Source organism: Girardinichthys multiradiatus, chromosome Y, assembly GCF_021462225.1.
Source record: "Girardinichthys multiradiatus isolate DD_20200921_A chromosome Y, DD_fGirMul_XY1, whole genome shotgun sequence".
Lineage (NCBI taxonomy): Eukaryota > Metazoa > Chordata > Actinopteri > Cyprinodontiformes > Goodeidae > Girardinichthys > Girardinichthys multiradiatus.
The window spans coordinates 16,268,311-16,291,598 of record NC_061818.1 but is presented as its reverse complement, the minus strand read 5'-3'; the positions used below and the strand labels follow the sequence as shown (position 1 = coordinate 16,291,598).

Genomic DNA, 23,288 nt, shown 5'->3' with positions numbered 1-23,288 from the left:
GTGCAATGAATCTAAAATATATGAATGTTAAATTTTCATCATGACATTATGGGAAATAATTAACTTTATCACAATATGCTAATATTTTGAGAAGGACCTGTAAGCAGGTATTTAACATGAAGCCCACATTTATTTATTAAAATCTTTTTTATTGGTGTGATTTAATATTCTAACATTAAATGCCATGTATTCATTAGCTGTAAATAGAAATTCATCATAAATTAACAGAAATGTTAATGATTAATTTTTTTTAAATATTATAATTTATTGTCACCTTTTCAGTTTAATTCAGTGGATTCTGTAATGCCCAACCCTCGCCACTAGAGGGCAGTTTATTCTTTATCAAAATCTACTTTCAATTGCTGTCGCTGCTTAAAAAAATTACTGCCGGCACCTCTTGCGTTAGATTTTTTTTACAAATCAGGAAATGTTCACTTTAAGGGTTTTGAATCCATTTATTTTTAGAAACTGAGTTACAATTTTACAAAATACATAATGCATTTATTTGGGTCTTTAAGACACTTTAAGCCTTTTTGACTCTGACTATAAATATAACATAAGAGCTACAGTTGTTTGGGTTACTACATTTAGCTACACACGTATTTAAATGTACAGACTAGAATACAAGAGGCCTACAAGAGGTCCTGTTCCACCCAGATGGTCTTCTTCTGCTCCTCCAGAATTCTGTCTTTGATAACCCCTATCAGATCCTCCGTCCCCGTCCAGGAGTCGGGCTCCAGGGTGGTGTACAGGCAAGGGATGGCCTCTAGTTCCTTTTCTTTCGCACGACACAACCTCACAAAGTTATCTTCCGACTCCACGCGCAGAGGCAGCTTCCTGTGTGGACAGGAAACAGGAAGGAAACAGTTTTGCGGTGGTGAATGCGGTGATATTTGGAACCCAGTATCTCAGATGCTGAGATCATGTAGACACTGTGTTGCAGCGACCTGACTGTTTCAGTGTAATCCTCAAGGATGTTACAGAATCCACCCTGAGACATGTCAGGCCTCAGTTTTTTTTTGTGTTTTTTTTTTTGGTAATCTTTACTTAGAAACAGCAGAACCATATTTTTTGAAATGGTTCCATTAGTTTGCAAGTAGCTCATAAACAAAGCATAACTCAATACAAAATCTATCTTTTCTGTCTAATCTCCAATCTGGACATATAAGTTTATTATGACAACCGACATGCATTTGGATTTGGAAAAAGAGGTTTGGTTTGCAGCTGTGGGGTTTTATGGAACAAGTTCAGAGTTTGGGTTAGATTTACCTTAGCTTCTTGACATTTTTCTCACAGATCTTGACGTAAACAATGATGGGATAGATCTCTCTCCGTAGAAGGTCCTTGACACAGCTCAGCTCGGCCTCCAGCAGGCAGTGTTTACCCTGATGACACATAGAGAGGAATCAGCCCTTCAAAACAAATGCAGATCTGCAGCCGTGGTAGCTAACAATGTGCAGCCAGGGTATAATCTGTCTGTTAGTTAACTGCGTAGAGTGCTGTTGTAAGGTGCTGGTTTACAGTTTACAGTTTCACACATTGGAGTTTCACACTGTGCCTGTGAATGTTTATGTTTTCTTTAACAGGAAGGCCAGCCGGTGAGTGTCGGCAAAGCAGTCTTCCACTCTTGTGGTAAACTGATGCAGTTGTTTAAAAAGACAATGACGTTTGAGGCCATCCCATTAAATAGTTACTGAGAAATGATCTCCCTTCCTATGTGCCAGGTTGTCTCATGATTTCAATCAGCTATGATGTACATAGTGTTTGACATTCGCTCTGAAAGTCCCCTGGTCCTTTATTTAAAAGGTGGGAAAGATGTTGGGTAGCTAAAATAAAAACATTTGTTTTTAACCTTTTGACCAGTATGACATCAACTATAAGCTGATATGATTTGGCCTCCAAATATGGTCCTGAGCAGTTGCGGTTCATCCTAGTCATGGTGCTGTAGAAGGCAAGTTCGATTATAAACTAAAGAGCAGGTCAAATGCTGTTTCGATTCCTTAAAAACTGTGAAATAGCCCTTTGATTTAGTACCAACTAGGACTCTTCTAATCACATTCAAACTTCCACGTTAATAGTCATACATAGTGTGCTCCATGTTTACAACCTTTTACAGTGTAAGCACTGTAAGACGATGTAAACATCCTGTGTATCTTTCTATCTAGTTTCTTAGCAATATTTGTTGTCTCTTATGTTTCCTGCATTTCACCTATTATACATTTCATGTCATTTTATTCTAGTTGTGTTTACACTATTAACATTGTTTTAAATTTTAGGTGTGTGTGTTGATAGTTGTTTGCATGCTTGTTTCTTGTTTTAACATCAGTAAAATACACTTTGTTACATTTTATTGAATGAAAAGAGCTCTATAGATAAAATAGGATTGATTAATTAATTGATTGGTTAGTTCATAAACTGATTGGTTGATTAATATTTGAGCTTCACTAAAATGTGCCCTTTTTGCTGTCAAAGTTTGGATTCCATTTGGCTAACATAAAAACGCACATTTCAAAAATATAAATTTCCTGTGCGCTCTTGCAAGATAGGTTCAACAATCCTCTGAAATGGTTGCACTCATGCAGCCCACATCATGACCGTACCATTTCTGAGTTTTATTGTTGAAACTGGGCTTTCACTGTAGTTGTTCTTGTCAGCATTGGACCAAACAAATAGTGACCCAGCTAGTCTCACTTATTCAAAGAATCTATGCACCTCTTCTGTTTAAACCAGAAAACAATTTTACAAGTTACATGAAAACAAAAGGTAGTCTAACTTCCAAACCCACTGCTGCTGCCAGTTATGCAAGTCTGCCTAGAAACATATGGCAATGACATTCATGACCTCCACTTGCTAAAGGTAATAAATGCAGGCAGGATAAACACCTACTTTGGCTGCGACAGCTTCAATGTTTTCCCGGGTGATACATTCGAATGTGGCCTGTTTCTCCTTGTAGTGAATGAAGGGCTCCACGTTCTGTTTCAGACGAAACTCCTCCTTAGACAGCGTATCTGGACCAGAAAGCATAATGGAAAGGCAAGGGGGAAATGTGATTTAAATGTCACATGTCTTGTTAATTTGTGGCACTGAAGGGAACACGTTCAAACTGTGCTCCTTTGCTGAGGTACACAACAGCATGGTTAATTAGAAGGAACAGAAACTTGAGGTTTTTGCCCTGGGGACCTCCATGTCAGAAAGTCATAGAACAGCTCTTGCCAGATGTTCAGCTTACACCAAGAACATGTCTGATGCCCCCTCCTTTGTCAGGAAAAGGATGTTTCCCTTGGGAATGGGGCGTAAATTCTCTAAGGGCTATCAACATTTTTGGGTAAGTGTAGTTCAGTGTGGTATGTAAAATCTGTGTCACTGACATCGCAGTGCATCGTCTCACTGGTTATCAACTAGGCCATCTTCTGTGCTGGCTTCATTGTATCTCTGGTCACACTTCTTAACTTTTTCACCACAGTACAGTATGACACATGACTTAAATCCCCATGGTGGCTTCTTTGTCTCTAACCCTCATCCACATAACTATTTCTGACCCATCACATTATACTGCCAAAAACACCCTGGGATTTCACCCAAAAGAGGGAAAAACTCTCTACATAGACAATGAAATTACATGTCTTACAAAGACTTATATTGCATGCTGTTCATCATACACTTACCCGGTTTGCAGATGTTGAAGTCCATGGCTGCACCCATGTTCAGTATTTTCTGAATAATGGTCTTGGCCAGTGCTGCTGGAGTAAACAGAACTGGTCTTCGCCTTTGGGTCCGCTGAGGGGTGACAGGACTGTAAGGGATCAGGTTCAAACTGCTGCTCAGCTCGTTGTCTGGGTCAGCAGCATCTGTTTATAGTCAACGCACAAGTACAAAGAGAGACATGCGATTAAACACCACATTGTTAAAATGATAGGCTGTTTACTATCACATTCTGAATTTGATTTGTTTTTTTAAGGTCATAGGTTCTTTTCAAGCACACATCTCTAACATAAAAAGACATTCTGTAACAATGTCTTTTTAAAACAAAAATGCCGCTACTTATATGAATGATGAGATGTCCTCTGGCACTGCAGAGCGTGACTGCCTATCAAAAAACCGATCGCTTTCTTGATAAGAAAAATAACTTTCCAACAGGATTAATGGCAACACAGTACTGTGACACGAACCCTTGGAAATTTGACCTTTGGACACATGGACATACCTTACATTTAGCAGATTATGTTTTTGAGATGGGGAAACAAGCACTGTGCAGGACTCTGAAGTCATCCTGATCAAAAATTGTTTAATTAGAATCATATCAATATATGTCAAATTGTGCTCATTTAAGGTTAATGATTCTTTTCTGTTAGTTAAAAACTCAACGAACTAGAGAAATGATTCACGATTGGCTAAAAACCTTTAAACTGTGATTTGATGTGTTAAACACAAAATGCTTTATCATTGATATGACTGGTAAGGACTGAGTGAGCACCCTCACTTTGCCCAAATATCCTATTTTGAGGAAACTGAGGAGGGTATATTTTTACTCTGCCACCAAAAACAGCCTCTTAGTTTGACACATTCTGTTCCAGTGGGAGACTTATGTTATTTTCTGTGAAAATAAACGACCCAACCCTCATGGATGAGGACACAACACAGTTCATGCCATGGCGATGACAGATAGCATGAGCTGAATTAGCTGTCGCAGTAACAAGTTAACCAAGTGTTGTTTGTGGGCATAAAGCTTCTTAGGTCATAAAATGGGCAGCTTAACTATGATTTGTAATGTTTTTGTGACGTCTGTCAAAATAGTTGACATCCAGGCATTGCTTTATTAAATTAAATCAATAACTTCTCTCTGCAAATGTTCATTCTGCATGTTTACCCCTGATAATTAGATGTAGCAGCAACTTGTCCGACCCATATAAACAACAGATTGTATATCAGTATTTTACATTCCCTTCCATCCACCACATGAACAGGATTGCATTAAAGGGACATTAAAGGAGCAAAACGACAAGCCACTGTGAGAAAATTCACTGTGTACAGGTTTATAAACTTCAGTAGGACGATAGATGTTTTCCGGATACTACAATGCAGTTTAACTCTCACCCATTAAATAAAGAATGTATGAAAACGTGACTTTCAGCTGCTTCCATTCACTGCTGCTATGTTTAATGCAATACCAAATAGGCTATTCTGGTGACACACCTATTGGGATAAATGAGGTTGCTGACAATTTTTTGTAAAATTACTGCTAGTCAGAACAGGAGCAGAAATTACAACGCTATCTAAATACTGACAGTATATATATATTTATTAATTTTTCTCACCATTGGTGGATAACAGGTAGACTTCAGACATAGCGGATGTTTGTATCTGCTGTGTAAGGTCTGAAACAGTAATGCTTTCAGATAACCTGTCTCCTAAATTCCTCTCCTCAATAGACAAATCGCTATTTTGATCTTTGACCTATAAAGTCACATTCAAGAGTACACAGCCACCTACTCTTGTCTCAATGTGGCCATTGGGTTTCGTGTTTGTGTGGGTTTGCTATTCCTTTCAGAAAGCCATCACTCTTTCGCAGCTTTCTACTGCTTGCTCTGCTGCCTTTTGCCAGCTTTCTTTCCTTCACATATTTATAATGAATGTTACTAGAATTAAGATATGAGGCTAATTGTAGCTAAAAAAGAAAATGGTAAAAGGAATATGATATAGACAGTTTAAGATTTTAAAAAGCTTCTGGGTGATTTTTGTAGATCTGGTCATGCGGCATATTTGAGTAGACCAGCATTTTTTTTTTGGAAACTAGGTTTTTATCAAGTCTGACTATTACTTTGCAGACTGAAAGTCATGTTGTCAGACCATATTTAAATGTTTAGTCAGGCTTTTATGGCATCATGATAAATGCTGATAGTATCACTTCTGTGCTTCACTGTTAAATCTGGACTTTTATTGTGGTAGTTTGGGTCAGGATTGTCTTTTTGTGTGTTTTGTGTTACTTTATTTTGTATTTAGAGCTTTGTGTTAAGAAGATCTTAAAAAACTGATTGTATGCTGCGTCCTTCACACATTCTGACATAGAAACTGACCTTTTAGATTCCATGTCTAAAACCTCCACCTGTCAGGATCTGCCATTCTGGGTTCTGGTTTGTGTTTTTGTTCTGTGGGGTTTTGTTAGTTTTATTTTCTTAATTATTCCTGAAGTTTTGTGTTCTAATGTGTGCTTTATCACAGCAATCATGAGTTGTTTGAGTTTTGTTTACCTTTTCTGTCTGGGGTTCTTTTATCTCTTCAGGTTACTTTGTTAGAACTTATTTTCCAGATTCTTATATTGTTATAGTTTTCTGAGTTTTGTTATTTAGTCCCTTCCCCCATGGTTTAGTTTAGTAATCAGTTTCACCTGTTCCTCAGCCTCCCTGCTTACCCGGTCCACACCTGATTCTATTCCCACTGATTGCCTGCCTCTCCTTCCTTTGTTCCACACTCACTTCCCTCAGTTTAAAAGGTCATTGTTTTTCATTTCCAGTTGCTGGTTCCTCCCGTTCACTACCCTCTTGTGTTTTCTGCTGGCTTTATGTTTCCTCGTGGGGAAACTCATGTGAGTTTTGGGATCGACTCATGTAAAACTTTAAGAAACCTTTTCATTAAAGAAAAAAGCTTGCTCTCATCATGCTGCTGCCCAGTGCTTGTCTGCATTTTGGTCCTCTACAGCCACAGACTGTGACACCACCGTCGGTGGTTCAGAATTGTTTTAGAAGTGAGTTGTTTATCTTATCTATGCAAATAAAGGCCTCAGCAGCTCTAATCAATGCCACTATAGCTATTTTTATACATCCCTTTTACTTTAGCTTTGTTCAGTTGGATTTCACGTAGGTGACACATCCTGTTGCTTCTCTCTATCTTAGTGGAAGCTCATGGTTGTTTTTAAATTTCTCGCACCATCTTATTGCAGCAAGCCACCACAATAAGAATATTTCTAACCTGACTTTCAGTGATCACAATCACATTCACTTCTGTTGCTGTCAATCTACACTTTGTGTTCAACATTGGGTTTTAAAGGTAATTGTTTATAAGAGATGCCCCGTGATGGACTGGCGACATGTCCAAGGTGTACCCCGCCTCTTGCCCGTAGACTGCTAGAGATTGGCACCAGCTTCCCCGCAATCCACTATGGAACAAGCGGTAGAAAATGACTGACTGACTGACTGTTTATAAGAGAAATGTCTGTGATCTGGAATGATCTGACAGTTACGGGTTATAAAAATTGACTTCACAAGATTAAATGTAATTTGAATTGTTTGTAATCCAAAGATGGTCAAGATGGGGATAAACCACGTCCTTTTTGTAGCCGAGTCGGGTCCCCGCTGGTTGTTCACTTTTAAGCAGACGATACATTTTCTATAGAGTTGATGACGGGGCTGTTCCAGAAGCGTAACAATAGTATGCTCTATCCTGTTCCAAAATCAGTATTAATGTGTGATCTAGATTATGTCCTCTTGGAAAACCCATCTTAGATTTTTAACCATTTGACCCAAATTGTCCTTTAGTGTAAAAACAAATTGTGTTAGAGTGAGAACAAGCAATGAGCAAGACGCACAAAGGTTCAACTCTATCATAAACTGGAAACTGATGGAAGCTCAATGTCACTATCCACTGCGAAGAAAGTTAAAATCCATATGGACATAAAACCTCTTTTTATATCAGTGATGTGTGCTTTAAAACGAGGGTGCCGACTAAGTAAAGAAAACCCTTGTTTTAAAATCAACACTTTCTAGCTCTCATGAAATGAGCAGCCAACATGGACAGTACAAATCCCTTGTGGGGGGGAAGGCTTTGCTATCAAACAAAAGCAGGGTTGACCTACTGGGTCACAATGATGAAGAATGTTTGGAGGAGTCAAGATGCAACTTTCAGATGTATGAACCTTGCACTGCCTGTTAAGCATAGTTATGGCAGCATCATGCTGTGGGGTTATTTTCCTGCCAGATGTACTGGTGCATCAGACAAAGTAGATCGATGTATGGAGAGGGAATACTGCCTCCAACCTCTGCAGTTTCACCATAACCTTTCAATTGGATAAAACTCGGACACAACTCAATGTTTCCAACAAAACAATGAATCCAAACGAACATCAAAATTGCTAAAATTATACTTATATTTCAAAGCTGATGTAAAGTATATCCTATAGTCAAAGTCTTAATCGTCTTCTGTTAGTATTTTTTTTATTTAACTTCCCTTTCAGTAATGGTACACTTGCTTAAACAACTTCCTAAAGACATTAATTTGCCTTTCTCAACTTAGAGTAAAGTCTGCTTTGTTCACCTCTGGCTGCGTGTTTCTGGTATCACTTGGTATCAGCTTTGGTGTCATGTTTTTTCACAACCCTTTCTATCCTCTGAATATTGTAAAAGTTCTGCTTTCACTGACTCTGTGATACAATGCACACTTCTTTTTTATTTTAGATTTGTTTTTGTGGCACCAGTGACCTTTATTTTATAATTGTTTTTTTTAAAGTAGGCAGACAGGAAATGGGGTGAAGAGAGAGGGAAGACATGCAGCATGGGATTCGAACCAGGGAACAGCCGTATCGAGGGCTGAAGCCACTACACATGGGTTGGGTGCGATGCAATGCACATTTCATTGGCCTCCAACAGACTAAGTTGAGATCTTCCGACATGTTGGCATCTTTCAGTGCACACAGTTAAACATTTTCAGTATCTGCTATTTTTATTCCTTACATTTCATGTCCTCCAGGGTAACATGTTTTAACTTTCGAAAATCTTAAATTTTGCGTTCAGTATAAACACCAACTTGCTTTGAAGGCTGTGGCCTCAGCTGACCTGTTCCTGTCTATGCACCCTTGCTGCAATTCCACTTCCTTTTTTATTTATCTAACCCATCAGCCTTCAGAGAGATCTGCAGTCTTTTTATATCAAGTGACAAAAAACCCAACACATAAATTCCCAGTTAAGCTTCTTTTTGCGGTTACAAGTTCTAACACCCCTCCTTTCAGCATCTAATCTTAAACTGCTGATTTAAACATCTCTCTCTCTATATATATATATATATATATATATATATACATACACTGCTCAAAAAAATAAAGGGAACACTTAAACAACACAATATAACTCCAAGTGAATCAAACTTCTGTGAAATCAAACTGTCCACTTAGGAAGCAACACTGGTGACAATCAATTTCACAGCTGTTGTACAAATAGAAAAGACAACAGGGGGAAATCTTTGGCGATTAGCAAGAAACACACTAAATAAAGGAGTGGTTCTGCAGGTGGGGACCACAGACCACTTCTCAGTACCTATGCTTTCTGGCTGATGTTTTAGTCACTTTTGAATGTTGGTGGTGCTTTCACACTTGTGGTAGCATGAGACGGACTCTACAACCCACACAAGTGGCTCAGGTAGTGCAGCTCATCCAGGATGGCACATCAATGCGAGCTGTGGCAAGAAGGTTTGCTGTGTCTGTCAGCGTAGTGTCCAGAGCCTGGAGGCGCTACCAGGAGACAGGCCAGTACACCAGGAGATGTGGAGGAGGCCATAGGAGGGCAACAACCCAGCAGCAGGACCGCTACCTCCACCTTTGTGCAAGGAGGAACAGGAGGAGCACTGCCAGAGCCCTGCAAAATGACCTCCAGCAGGCCACAAATGTGCATGTGTCTGCACAAATTGTTAGAAACCGACTCCATGAGGATGGTATGAGGGTCCGACGTCCACAAAGTGGGGTTGTGCTCACAGCCCAACACCATGCAGGACGCTTGGCATTTGCCAGAGAACACCAGGATTGGCAAATACGCCACTGGTGCTCTGTGCTCTTCACAGATGAAATCAGGTTCACACTGAGCACATGTGACAGATGTGACAGAGTCTGGAGACACCGTGGAGAGCGATCTGCTGCCTGCAACATCCTTCAGCATGACAGGCAGTGGGTCAGTAATGGTGTGGGTGACATTTCTTTGGAGGGCTGCACGGCCCTCCTTGTGCTCGCCAGAGGTAACCTGACTGTCATTAGGTACCGAGATGAGATCCTCAGACCCCTTGTGAGACCATATGCTGGTCCAGTTGGCCCTGGGTTCCTCCTAATGCAGGACAATGCTAGACCTCATGTGGCTGGAGTGTGTCAGCAGTTCCTGCAAGATGAAGACATTGAAGCTATGGACTGGCCCGCCCGTTCCCCAGACCTGAATCCGATTGAGCACATCTGGGACATCATGTCTCGCTCCATCCACCAACGTCATGTTGTACATTCAACTTTTTACAGAACAAAGTATTCAATGAGAATATTTTATTCATTCAGATCTAGGATGTGTTATTTGAGTGTTCCCTTTATTTTCTTGAGCAGTGTATATCGAGAATGAGTTCGAGTACGAGTATATATATATATAGATATAGATATCTATCTATATCTATATATATATATATATATATATATATATATATATATATATATAAACAGTTTCAGCAAGAATTTTCAGAATAGTGTTTCTTATCTTGTCGTCACTTGAGTGTAGGTTCGTCATTGTGCTCACCTTCTTGTCTGGCCAACTCAAAGCTTTGCCTTGCTAGTGTTGCGTTGGCTGAGTTGATGATCCTCACACGCTCGTTGCTGTTCAGTCGCTTGTACTTGATATCCACCCTGCTGACAAACTAGAACCACAGAAGACCGGGGAAGAAGCTTATCAGTGCGATGTTTGGTTCAACATGTTTCTTTTAGGGAAAACTGGCTTTACAAATAAAAATCTAAAAACTGTTCCATGCATTAACAATCAGTCACTTTCGTTTTGATGCCACTAAATAAAATCTGTGATTTAATCTCAGTCTAAATACAGTATTAATCAGAAAAGCTGCCAAGAAGTCCATGGGACTCAGCAAACGTGGAAGAACCTGATGAGAGCAAACCTTTTACCTGACATGCAGATTGCTACGACTGACAGAAAACTCAGACTGCACATCACTCTGAACACACAGTCCTTGCAGAAAACCTGTTAGAGGCTGCAAAAACATGTGACTAGGGTGAAGGATCACCTTCCAGCAGGACTACTTCTTAACATACAGAATAAGCTACAATGGTTTAGATCAAAGTACATTTATGTGTTAGAATGGCCCAGTCAAAACAAAGACCTAAATCTATTTGAGAACCTGTTGCAATACCTAAAAATTGGTGTTCATGGGGTGGCGAGTGGCGTAGCAGTAGGAGAGGGCTCCGCATATACGGTGGCTATACAGCTACCTGAGGTTCAACTTCTGAACACAGGACATTTGACGCATTTCTGCCAGTTTTCCATCTGAAGCCTGAATAAAGGCCACTAATGCAACAAAATCTTAAGAAAAAGAATATGTTCACAGGTGTTCTCAGAGACTGGCTAAAAAATGCACACCATGTTTTCCAGGTTTTAAATGTGAAAAACATGTTTCATTTTCTCTCCACTTTGTTATCAAGCACACATTTTTCTTGGTCTGTCACATAAAATACCATCAATAAAGTGTGTTGACGTTTGTGGGTGCGCCGTGACAAAATGCGGAAAAGTTCAAAGGATGTTAAGCATTTTGCAAGGCACTGTAGCTTCAACTTGCTGCTGCTGTGAGCACATGACATGTTTGGACTTTATTACCTGCAGGATCTGACTGAGGAAGATGCTGGCTCTGGACAAACGAGGGCTGGCTTTAGGATCAGGAGGTGAGCCGGCCTCTTCTGGCTGTAAATTAGCCTAGGCAGACAGGATCATAATGAAATAAATTACAGTTAATAAATATTTGCATGCACAATCATAGTAAATGTGATGCCAAAAAATAGGATACAAGACTGATTGTCAGGGTTCAGTCTGAACCCATATATGATATCACAAGTGTTTCATTTTTAAGATATGCAAAAGTTTCATAATCATCTGAGCTCACCATTATAACAAACTCTGCAACATTGGCATCTCAAATATTTGTAGAACAGTCACAGTTTAGAGTAGATTTAATCACATATTTCTGTTGTTTTAATGGTGAACAAAACTTTAGCCTGGATTTCAGCAGAAAGTCAGAAATATTTGCAACTTTCCATCTAGTTACAATCTGCATAGTGCATCCTAAATCTAAATTAGTACTGTGTTAAAATACAGCACCTAAAAATGTACAAAAACGGGTCAAATATATCTGATTTATTGAGGTTTTGTGGGGGAGTTTGTACACTAGTTTGCCAAATTGGCTTCCTCTTTGTCTTTCCTATTGAAAAAAACTCCTCTGGAAGCTATTGAGCAATTGTCAGACCCACAAAAATAGACTCATTAAAACAGAGTGCTGAGAAAGAGCTTCATAATTCGTCAGATAATTAGTTGTTTTCACTAAAGAAAATCTAAGGAAATTATGTAGATTCTTACTCTGCTGTTGCGATGGCCTTCACATTCTTCTTTGCCACCTCGACACACGAACTTCTGAATCTTTACCAGGAGAAGCTGCTGAGCTCTGCAGTCACACACAAACACTCATAAAAATTCTCAAAGGCATGAATTTAAATCAGTGCAGAAAATACTACAGAGCACTAAAAAAGTATCTGCAGCCATTATAGATTTCTTCGTTTTTTTTTTGTTTTCTTTTATGGTCAGACTTAAATTTTTATGTTCGGCAAAGATAGCCTGAAATAATTCTGGACTTTGACTAGGCCATTTCAATACACCCATTTAGTTTTTGTTTTCTTTTGTTTCTTTTAATTTCTCTCACTATGGTTGGCTGGAAATGCCTTTGTAACCCTTTCCAGACTGATAGAGGTCAATGAGTTTCTCATCTGATCCTGAATTTCTTTAGAAATGTGTTGCCAGACAGGTTCCTTTCAGGATATTTCTTGATACTACAGGTCTGGCAGTCATCACTGCTGAATGTGGCTTGTGAAACTCAATCAAAAAAATGTAGTAAATGACAGGAAATCTGTGATTTCATTTCATCATTTCAAATCATCTTTAGAAAATAATTTTAAAATGTGTGATAAAAAAAACTGAGGAAATCTTTATGCGTTTTTCACAGCACTGCAGAAATATTTAGTCATAAACCATCAATTTCGTTTTGCTAGAATAGATAATGTGATAAATGTGCAGTCACCAAGCTATGATCTACAACTTCAGAGAGTCAGCGTCTCAGTGTAAAAAAACCCTACCTAGAGTTGCTGGGTATGGTGCCACGCTCAGGCAGGTCCAAGCCAGTGTAAGGGTCCACACGCACGCACAGCCACTCGCAGCGGCCCAGGTACCTGGTATCCAGAACGTGCACCACCTCATCGCAGCGCACACTCAGAGAGCAGCTGTCTGACTGTCCAGAGATGTTGAGGTTGACTCTGATGTAAAAGGAGTCCCCTGATGCTAACGTGCCGTCGGACAGATTGCTCTGGAGCCGGCGATATGCTGGAGAATGTGCGTACAGTTTAATTCAGATAGAAAGTGTAAAGTACATAAATCACTAAAGTATCTCATTGTAAGGTTTGATTTTAAGAGCCTCAAAACAGCACCTGGGCTTCAACAAAGGGCAACTGGGGCTGAAATGGTACATGCTTTAGTAGCTTCCTCGGATTTCTGGCCAAGGTTTGGTAAATTAACCAAAGCAAATGCTGCATGTACACGCAAGAGATGCCGGTACCGTGTTGGTCCAATATATATGTATCATCCACACACCTCGTTCAAGCCAGTTGCCATTGATTTAACCTTCAACCTCTTAAACAACCTCTTAAAAAAATTACTTACAATCCAAACTGGCTCGATAGTGCAGCTTGATTGTTCCAGAGCAGTGCTGCAATGTCCAGTGGGCTTCTTCCTGAGTACTGGTATCCAATGAAATGTTTTGGTTTTCCCCTCTTATGTACCCCTCAAGCTGGTTAGCCAATCACAGAATAAAACATGATTCAGAAACTCATTTATGGAACCTTTTGCATATTTGCACCTATAGAATATTAAAACAAGTAAAATAACTCTGTTCATAATATTTCTGAATAAATCCTTTGATGTAATCAGCAGCCATCATTTTAATGTGGCAATTTTACCTGATATTTGACTCATTTAACTTTCAGCATGACCCTGCAGACCTGCAGAATGTTAACTTCTTACCAGCAAGAGGTGGTGGCCTTCTCGCAGCCCTGCTCTCTCTGCGTTGGATCCAGGCTGAACCATTGAGATGAAAATCCCGCTCTCATTGCCACCGACCAGCGTGATGTCCTTCAGGAGGTTGTCGCCTTGCAACGGCAGCTCCTGCACCGGTTTTATGGTGGAGCTAATCCTAGAGAAGGAGGACAAAGACGGGCGGAACGGCCTGCGCACAATTCCCACAAACACCAAAAGTGTGTTATTAATGGAAGATGCCTGTCCGAGAAGTTGAATTGTGGTCAGTCATCTTTAATTAAGAAGATGGAAAGTTGTAAAATACCTCTCCAAAGAGAATTTCCTGAAGATATTGTTGACCTGCTCCAGATCATATGCGTCCATACCCTCTGATTGATGAGAGGAGGATGATGAGATCACAGAATTAGGGCCATCTTCTGAGGCAAAAACAACAAAAGGCAACACACAGAGACATCAATCAAGATATTCATTTTGGAAGATGAAAAAGACCAGATTTATCATTCATATTGTTTCTAAGAGGTTATATAAAGGTTATATAAAAGCACATTACCACACTCCATTTCCATGTTGTCGCTATCAAAGTCAGAGAGGCTACAAAGAAAACACAACATAAGGCCTTTGGTGCTAACTCACTCCAGGAAATTAAAGGTAAACCAATTTAAATTGATTAAAAAGGTGTGAGATAAGAATAACCTGCTGTACAATCACTAAGAAGAAACTGATGTTGTACCTGCGGGGCTGGAAGTCATGTTCCTTTTCCCTCTCTCGGCGATACAGCGATGCCTTCTCAGGAGGCTCTGCCACGATGGACTGGATGCTGTCATTACGGTAACGGAGCTGAAGTTTCAACAGAAAGAAAATAATGTATTGATTCAGACGAAGGAGCACAATTTAATGTAATCTGTAGCATTTAATTTAATTCCACTAGAATTCATTAAAATGATTAAATCTAAATACAGTCAGTCAGTCATTTTCTACCGCTTATTCCATAGTGGGTCGCGGGGGAGCTGGTGCCTATCTCCAGCAGTCTATGGGCGAGAGGCAGGGTACACCCTGGACAGGTCGCCAGTCCATCACAGGGCAACACACATACACTCATTCATACACCTAAGGGAAATTTAGAGTGACCAGTTAACCTAACAGGCATGTCTTTGGACTGTGGGAGGAAGCCGGAGTACCCAGTGAGAACCCACACATGCACGGGGAGAACATGCAAACTCCATGCAGAAAGACCCCAGACTGGGAATCAAACCCAGGACCTTCTTGCTGCAAGGCAACAGTGCTACCAACTGCGCCACCGTGCAGCCCAAAAATCTAAATACATTTTATTCAAATCATTTAAGTTACATAAACTGTAAAAACATTTTGTTAAAATAAAATAATTTCTAATTAACAAATAATCTAAATTTACTCTGATTATTAATTTCACTATTTAAAATGTAGTCCAAAAAGATTTGATTAGCACAGTTATCATTAATTTTATTAATTGCATCAAGCTAAAACAATCTATGTAATTAAAATACATTTAAATCAATCATAAATAATCTTTATTTCATTTCAAATCATTTATTTTATTTGAATAACTTAAATCAACATCAGTTAAATAATTTTAAGTGAATATATAAAAAAAAATTTAATTAAAATAAATTAACATATGCCCAGGCAATGCCTCCTTACCATATTTTGTCTGTGCTGCTCCACAACTATGCTGTGTGGAAGGGGTGACGGAGCAGAGGAAAGTGGGGGAGCAGAGGACAAAGGGCACGTGGGGGACACTGGGCAGCTGGGTGAGGGAGGGAGAGAGTTGTTGTTGCCGTTGATGTTTGGCGTCTGAATATCCAGGAAATCTCCACCGTTGACTGAGGTTGAAAAGTGGCGACAAATGGAGATTAAGTTACACAAAGAGACTAGTATTGTTACTGCTGAATGCATTGTGGGGGACGATAATAATATCCTGCTTACTTGGACGTTGGCTGGCGTCTGAGTTAATGTGAAGCTCTTTGAACACTGAAACTGGAGATTTAGCTCGGATCTAGTGAACAAAATATTGGAACAATTTTTCTTACTGACTTTATAATCAGTGAATATGATGCATAGACCTGTTTTTTAAACAAATGAAAGCAACGGTGAGTCATATTAACACATAGCTGAAGTATTTGCTATGCTCAAATGCCCTCAACCAATTACTTCCAGAAGGAATTATAATTTAGATTTCAAATTGCTTCAAAACATAACTTGTGTACATGTTGTAAATGTAGAGGATGGCTTACCCCCGCTTTAAGGTTGGGCCTACGTTTGAGTCGTGGCTCCTCAGACGGGCACTTGTCCTCAGGTGACTCGTCGCTGGACCATTCTTGTTTATCCTCAGCCGCATGAGATATGATGGGTAGGGGCATGTCCCTCGGTAAACTCTGCCAAATCAAAACAAATGTAGACGCATAAACACAAAGTTAACTTATAATTTTAAACCGCAGCCGGGTCTCCACATTTTAGTCATTGTTTATATACTGGTGTTAGCGCCGCAGCACAGCTAGCTCCAAAAGGAAGTTAGAAAAGCAGCCTTTTACAAGTCCTAAGAGCAACTGGTTTAAAAATGAAGTATTGTTTTTTTATGTTCAGCATTTTCTGGCAGGAGCAAACATTAGGTGGGTAACAGTGGCTACTGTGACAACAGTTAGTTTGGCAATAATATATACACTGTTAGGGTTTGCAGAATGAGCTTGGCAATTCAATAACATAAATAAGACCTAAAGCAGGAATGAACTAGCATGTACACACAGTGCTAGCCATATTTATTATCTCCCCCCACCCCCACCCTCCAGTGTGCAAAAAGCCTTAAAGAATTGTATTTCTTTATTGTTGTAACGAGCTCACACTGAAACATTTAGAAAAAAAACAACCTTCAATTTGAGCACATACACGTCCTATGTTATGAAATAGCTTTTTTTTTAACAAGTACTGGCTTTTAACACATTTTTACTAATACACAATATCTAGTTTAAGATTTGTTGTCATACTATTTGTATGACAAGTAGCCCAGCCAAATGAAATGCATCACAACATGAAAGTATGCTTCCATATTTACAGTAAAACACATATATGCTTGTCAGAATAGTAGGTCAACAGAAGGAAAATGATAACTTAGTAATGATGTGATAATTTCTGACCTGGTCCAGGGGAATATCCTTGGACATCCGTCGAAGGCGACTCTCTAGTGTCACCAGCTTGGCTTCTTTGCGTACAATCTCAATATGGAGCTCGTCACTCTTCTCCTCCAGTTCCCTGATCTGCTTACGATATTTGTCTTTGTCGATGAGGCTCTGAGAGAAGTGGTGCTGGGCTTCATCTCTGGCTCGAAATGCCTGCAGCGGACAACAAAACAAAGTGAGAAAAAATATGTTGTTTTCCTGCAGAGTAACAGACACCTAAATGTGTGAGCTGTTGTGTGAATTAGGTTGTCACCTGGTCCCTTTCCTTCTCCACCTCATCCAACTGTGTTGAGATAGTGTCTATGCGGTTGCGATACATTTCACAGTCCTTCTGAAGGGTGGAGCACTTTAGCTCAAGCTCCTCCTTCTCCTCCAAGTACTACACAGAAAAACAAAAACAGACAGCACTGGTGGTTTAATTTAAAGATGTGGTGACACAACAGATAGAAATGAGTAAGTAATATAAAATGAATGCATATTTTTGCTGCACACTGACAGTCAGCTGACTGAAAGAAGGGTACTACACTTTTCTCGCACTCACAGAGCAATTTAGCCTGTTTGGATATATGCCTGATCATGAAAACATGGTCAGTCATAGTGTGTTAGTTTTGAAAAGTCAGTTAGCGACAAGCGGCATGTCTGTTAAGCAGCTGGCTGCAGGCTTGTCTACCAAAGTGGACAGCCCAAAAAATTTCCGTTAGTCTGCACAATAAGCAATACATAATACAGTAATTATCTTCATTTGGCAACATTAAGATTGGGAGAATAAAAAGGGAGAAAAGGAGCAGACCATCTTACAAGAGACAAGCTTGATTATTGAAATCAGTAACCACTGAACCACTTGACCATCTTACAGTGCTAACAGTGGGATTGGGTTTGTTTTGTGGAGATGTGACCTTATCTCGTAGTTCCTCTGCCTGGCGAACTTCTTCATGCAGGTTGTAGAGGCGGTTGACCAGATCCTGTCTGTCATCCAGAGCTTCCTGTCTGTCGTGCTCCAAGATGTCAAGAATGGCCTTGTCTGACGCAGGTAAGGGGCCAGGCTGAGAATTAAAGACACACAATAGAGTTACGACAGGGGTTGCTATTTTTCATGGGTTGTCTGATAAGCAGTGGGAAACTAAGCCATTACAAGCTCAATTATTTTGCCACATACTCTGTAGGGCTTCATTATTTTGTCTCACACTCAGCTCTAATCAGCTTCAACTGAGCAACAAACTGCACGTGGCGGCTGGACTCAAATATTCAAAACCTCATATCATGACCATTTATAGGCTTATTTTGTGGATCCATTGGCTAAGTTTTAATAATTTTGGCCCTTTGCTTTATCTAAACTTACTGTATGTCTAAGCAGATATACAGGGGTTGAACAATGAAACTGAAACCCCTGGTTTTAGACCACAATAATTTATTAGTATGGTGTAGGGCCTCCTTTTGCGGCCAATACAGCATCAATTCGTCTTGGAAATGACATATACAAGTCCTGCACAGTGGTCAGAGGGATTTTAAGCCATTCTTCTTGCAGGATAGTGGCCAGGTCACTACGTGATACTGGTGGAGGAAAACGTTTCCTGACTCGCTCCTCCAAAACACCCCAAAGTGGCTCAATAATATTTAGATCTGGTGTCTGTGCAGGCTATGGGAGATGTTCAACTTCACTTTCATGTTCATCAAACCAATCTTTCACCAGTCTTGCTGTGTGTATTGGTGCATTGTCATCCTGATACACGGCACCGCCTTCAGGATACAATGTTTGAACCATTGGAGGCACATGGTCCTCAAGAATGGTTCGGTAGTCCTTGGCAGTGATGCCCCCATCTAGCACAAATATTGGGCCAAGGGAATGCCATGATATGGCAGCACAAACCATCACTGATCCACCCCCATGCTTCACTCTGGGCATGCAACAGTCTGGGTGGTACGCTTCTTTGGGGCTTCTCCACACCGTAACTCTCCCGGATGTGGGGAAAACAGTAAAGGTGGACTCATCAGAGAACAATACATGTTTCACATTGTCCACAGCCCAAGATTTGCGCTCCTTGCACCATTGAAACCAACGTTGGCATTGGCATGAGTGACCAAAGGTTTGGCTGTAGCAGCCCGGCCGTGTATATTGACCCTGTGGAGCTCCCGACGGACAGTTCTGGTGGAAACAGGATAGTTGAGGTGCAGATTTATTTCTGCCGTGATTTGGGCAGCCGTGGTTTTATGTTTTTTGGATACAATCCAGGTTAGCACCCGAACATCCCTTTCAGACAGCTTCCTCTTGCGTCCACAGTTAACCCTGTTGGATGTGGTTCTTCCTTCTTGGTGGTATGCTGACATTACCCTGGATACCGTGGCTCTTGATACATCACAAAGACTTGCTGTCTTGGTCACAGATGCGCCAGCAAGACGTGCACCAACAATTAGTCCTCTTTTGAACTCTGGTATGTCACTCATAATGTTGTGTGCATTTCAATATTTTGAGCAAAACTGTGCTCTTACCCTGCTAATTGAACCTTCACACTCTGCTCTTACTGGTGCAATGTGCAATCAATGCAGACTGGCTACCAGGCTGGTCCAATTTAGCCATGAAACCTCCCACACTAAAATGACAGGTGTTTCAGTTTCATTGTCCAACCCCTTTATGTTCCCTACCTGTATGATAGACTGAAGTTCCTGCAGTTTGATCTTGAGCATTTCGTTCTCCCTCTCCAGCTCAAAGATCTGCTCTCTCTTCGGTCGGTTTTCAATGTCGTTCTTTAGCTTGAGACTCTGCCTCCTCTCCATCTTGCACTCTTCCTCCACTTTGTTCAGCTTGTGCTTCAGCTGATCGATCTGTAAAACAGACAATTCAACATTTTCTCAAAATGCATTTATGAACCTCAGGTTTAATTATGACTATCTATAAAGTTTAAGAAAAGTGATTTGTAGTTTTATTGTTATTTTTAATAATAAAAATCTCAAAACTACTGTATGTTTTACCAAGAGGATGTGTTGTTCATGGCAATTTGCATGGTTAATTGTTCACATTGCAGCAGAAATTCTTTTGATTTTCATTCAACAATGCTTCTCTTCTTGCAACTCTTTTAATAAAGGCCAGATTTGTAGAGTGCATTACTGAAAGCTGTCCTGTCAGCAGGTTCCTCCCCCTGAGCTGTGTATCTCTGCAGCTCCTCCAGAGTTTTAATGAGAACAAGGCAAGGCACTGCATTTTTATTTGGGTGAATTTGGGTGAATGCATTCATGGTGGAAAACCTCAAGCTGCAGGTCTCGGCTCCTCATCACAGCCATGTTCTTCTCCTCGCTCAGCGTGGCATACCTCATGGCCAGTTTGTAGTTTTCATCTTTTACCCTCAGCAGCTCGTCGCTGTAGGTGTTCCTCTCCTCTCTTAGCTTGTTGTATCCTGACCAAACAACCACAAATGCAATTAGAAGACACCTACTTTCAGTCCAAGGGATTTTAAAAACAAATGATCATATTACATTTACACCTTTATCTGCACAAATTAGTTGTACTGGTTTAAAAAAGTGCAAAATTGTTCCATTGCAGTCTAGCAGGGAAACCTTTTGTGATTTTCTCCAAACTAATTTAGGCTTGCAGTTCATTATTTGATTGAGTTGATGGATGTAATTCTATTCAGGAAAGTTTGATTTGCTTAAGTTGCATGGACTGTTTCGAGCCCTGCTTTGAGCCAGCCTAAACAGCTTTCTCTGAGTACTTTTAGAACTTTTTTCGAGGTGCCTCAGGGTGCCAGTTGCAGAGCTTAACTGCACAGGATATAAAAACAAAGACCACAATGTCCTATTTTCAAAAGCAGCCTTTTGGTAGCCTATGTGATTAAAAAACCTTGTTAAGCTAAATTGTGGTGGGCACTAGTGGTGGGGTTATATCAGAGGTTAGAACTGCGAAGATTGTCATTGTAGTCAAAATATGATTTATCTTTACTCTGCTGAAAGGCTTGAAGCTCCTGATTAGCTAAGCGTAGCTTCTTATACTCGTCTTCCAGCGTGCGGGTCTTCCTGCTGAGCTCTGTGTTCTGCAGGGTCTTGACTTTGGTATTCTTCTGAAGTTTCACCACTTCGTTCATGAGGAACTGGGTCAAACCCTCCTGACCCTCCTCAACTAAAGATGGGGAAAAAAGAAAGGAGGAGAGGTTATTAAATATTATTTTATTGCAAAGACATTACAATACAGCTATATATATTGCCGTTTTAACACGATATATATATATATCGTGTTAAAACCACAAACCTTAAAGTAATTTATCAGGAAGCTACGTGCTAGACCAACACAAAGAAATGCATAGCAGTGGAGTAAAAGGAAAATCAAATGTGGTTTTCAATCATTTAAGCAAACAAAACCCTGAGAAGTGTGGTTTCTACTTATATTCTGCAATTCTTTGTAAACCCATTAGCTCTATCTAAAATCACACCATTATATAATTTTAAATCAGTCTGATTTATTTCCCCATTAATTAACAATCTAATTATTATTCTGATGTGAATTATTTTCCTTTCTCAGTAAACAATCAATTATTATACACTGGAAAAACAGCAGACGAGTTAATCTATTTCTATCACAGATAAGGAGATGTCAGTCAAGCTCTAAGACAAAAATAAAATAAAAAGAAAACAATAATAATAACTCTATATTTACTGATCAGATTTTGAAGCACATTTGCAAGAATAATAAAATTAATCTTTGTTTTCTTATCACAGATTTTCAAGTCTTGACACACTTATTTGGATTAAGGTATGGACTTTGACTGGGCCATGCTAACACATGAATGAGCTCTCCATCATAGGTCTAAGTGTATGTTTTGGGTCTTTCTCTTGCTGGAAGGTGAACCCTAAAATGAAGTTCCACATCATCTGAAGTCCCTATCAACCAGGATCTTCTCACATTTAGCTCCATCCATTTTCCCATCAACTGTGACCAGGTTCCCTGAAGAAGAAAACCACCCCAACAGCATAATGCTGTCCCCATCAAACTGTATGTCACTGTGATAATGGTGTGTTTATGGTGGCATTCAGTGAGTTTCCTGCCAGACAGTGTTTGCAGGAAATCAGAGTAAAGGGCACTGAATCATAATGCGTTTTTCAGATTTTTATTTGTAAAAAGAAAGATTCAAACACATGTATCGTCTTCCTTCCATTTCACAAATAAACACAAAATGACATAAAATACCAATGAAACGCATTATATTTAAAGTTGTAATGTGACAAAATGTGAAAAAGTTCAGGAGGAATCAATACGTTTGCAATTTACTGTAGGTGTCTCTGTATCTCAGTGTGTTTGTATCTCACCTACGATGGTGGAGAAGCGTCTTGTGGGATCTTTGCCTGTGACCGACTTGTAAAGTTCAGGGTAATAAAACTCCAGACTCTCCAAAAAGGCCACATACCCTCGCTCTCCTTTAGTGCGAAGGATGTCAAGTAGGCGACCTGAAAGAAGTTCATAGAAAACATTTTTTTTTAAGTTTACCAAATGCAAACACAATGCTCCTGCTCTCTGTTAATTATATATAAACAAGATGTTGTTCTATCTAAATTTGTAGGAGAACCATTAAGCAACTGCTAAAACTCCTTTGTTACAATTAGAGATGGACGAGAACAATTATGGCATAATTAGTGTTTTTTGGCCATTTTTTCATCTATCGTCATAAGGTAGACCTGATGGGACCTTGGTGGCTTTTTTGAGGGCTCTAGAAGACCCTGAAAATAAAATAAATAATTCATATTTAATTTAAAATAGCAAAACAAAATAATATATTTTAGAGCCTCAAATATTCATTGGTTTGAAGGAAATTTTAAGAGATAAAATATGAATAGCTTTATTCTTGAAACTGCATTCATTTTGAGGCAGGAAGAAATGTGTGCCTATTAATCTGGCCCCATAGCTGAATCTCTAAATCACAGACAATCACAGTTTTGGTTTTCCTTATTCATATTCTAGTATTTTGTGATGCTTTCACAATGAGTAGGCTTTAATTGTTTTAATTAGAAA

General features: G+C 39.7%; 1 protein-coding gene across 2 annotated transcripts in view; it reads right to left on the bottom strand.

Annotated features, from left to right (window-relative positions):
* Window positions 1-435: 435 nt before the first annotated feature.
* Window positions 436-23,288, bottom strand: part of LOC124863833 (caspase recruitment domain-containing protein 11-like) — a 33,337-nt gene continuing 10,484 nt past the window's right edge. The window contains exons 3-25 of one of the 2 annotated variants that reach the window (XM_047358342.1): window positions 22,589-22,726; window positions 21,228-21,404; window positions 20,537-20,685; window positions 19,937-20,116; window positions 18,193-18,339; window positions 17,550-17,675; window positions 17,255-17,449; window positions 16,358-16,498; window positions 16,050-16,119; window positions 15,765-15,946; window positions 14,818-14,924; window positions 14,638-14,678; window positions 14,392-14,503; window positions 14,076-14,277; window positions 13,716-13,842; window positions 13,136-13,379; window positions 12,366-12,450; window positions 11,613-11,708; window positions 10,530-10,647; window positions 3,666-3,848; window positions 2,887-3,008; window positions 1,270-1,385; window positions 436-837 (exon numbers count right to left, since the gene is read on the bottom strand). In XM_047358342.1, the coding sequence (XP_047214298.1) occupies window positions 633-837; window positions 1,270-1,385; window positions 2,887-3,008; window positions 3,666-3,848; window positions 10,530-10,647; window positions 11,613-11,708; window positions 12,366-12,450; window positions 13,136-13,379; window positions 13,716-13,842; window positions 14,076-14,277; window positions 14,392-14,503; window positions 14,638-14,678; window positions 14,818-14,924; window positions 15,765-15,946; window positions 16,050-16,119; window positions 16,358-16,498; window positions 17,255-17,449; window positions 17,550-17,675; window positions 18,193-18,339; window positions 19,937-20,116; window positions 20,537-20,685; window positions 21,228-21,404; window positions 22,589-22,726 (3,263 nt within the window). In that variant the 3' untranslated portion in view covers window positions 436-632. The remainder of the gene's footprint in view (window positions 838-1,269; window positions 1,386-2,886; window positions 3,009-3,665; window positions 3,849-10,529; window positions 10,648-11,612; window positions 11,709-12,365; window positions 12,451-13,135; window positions 13,380-13,715; window positions 13,843-14,075; window positions 14,278-14,391; window positions 14,504-14,637; window positions 14,679-14,817; window positions 14,925-15,764; window positions 15,947-16,049; window positions 16,120-16,357; window positions 16,499-17,254; window positions 17,450-17,549; window positions 17,676-18,192; window positions 18,340-19,936; window positions 20,117-20,536; window positions 20,686-21,227; window positions 21,405-22,588; window positions 22,727-23,288) is intronic. The other variant, XM_047358343.1, reaches the window with a different exon arrangement.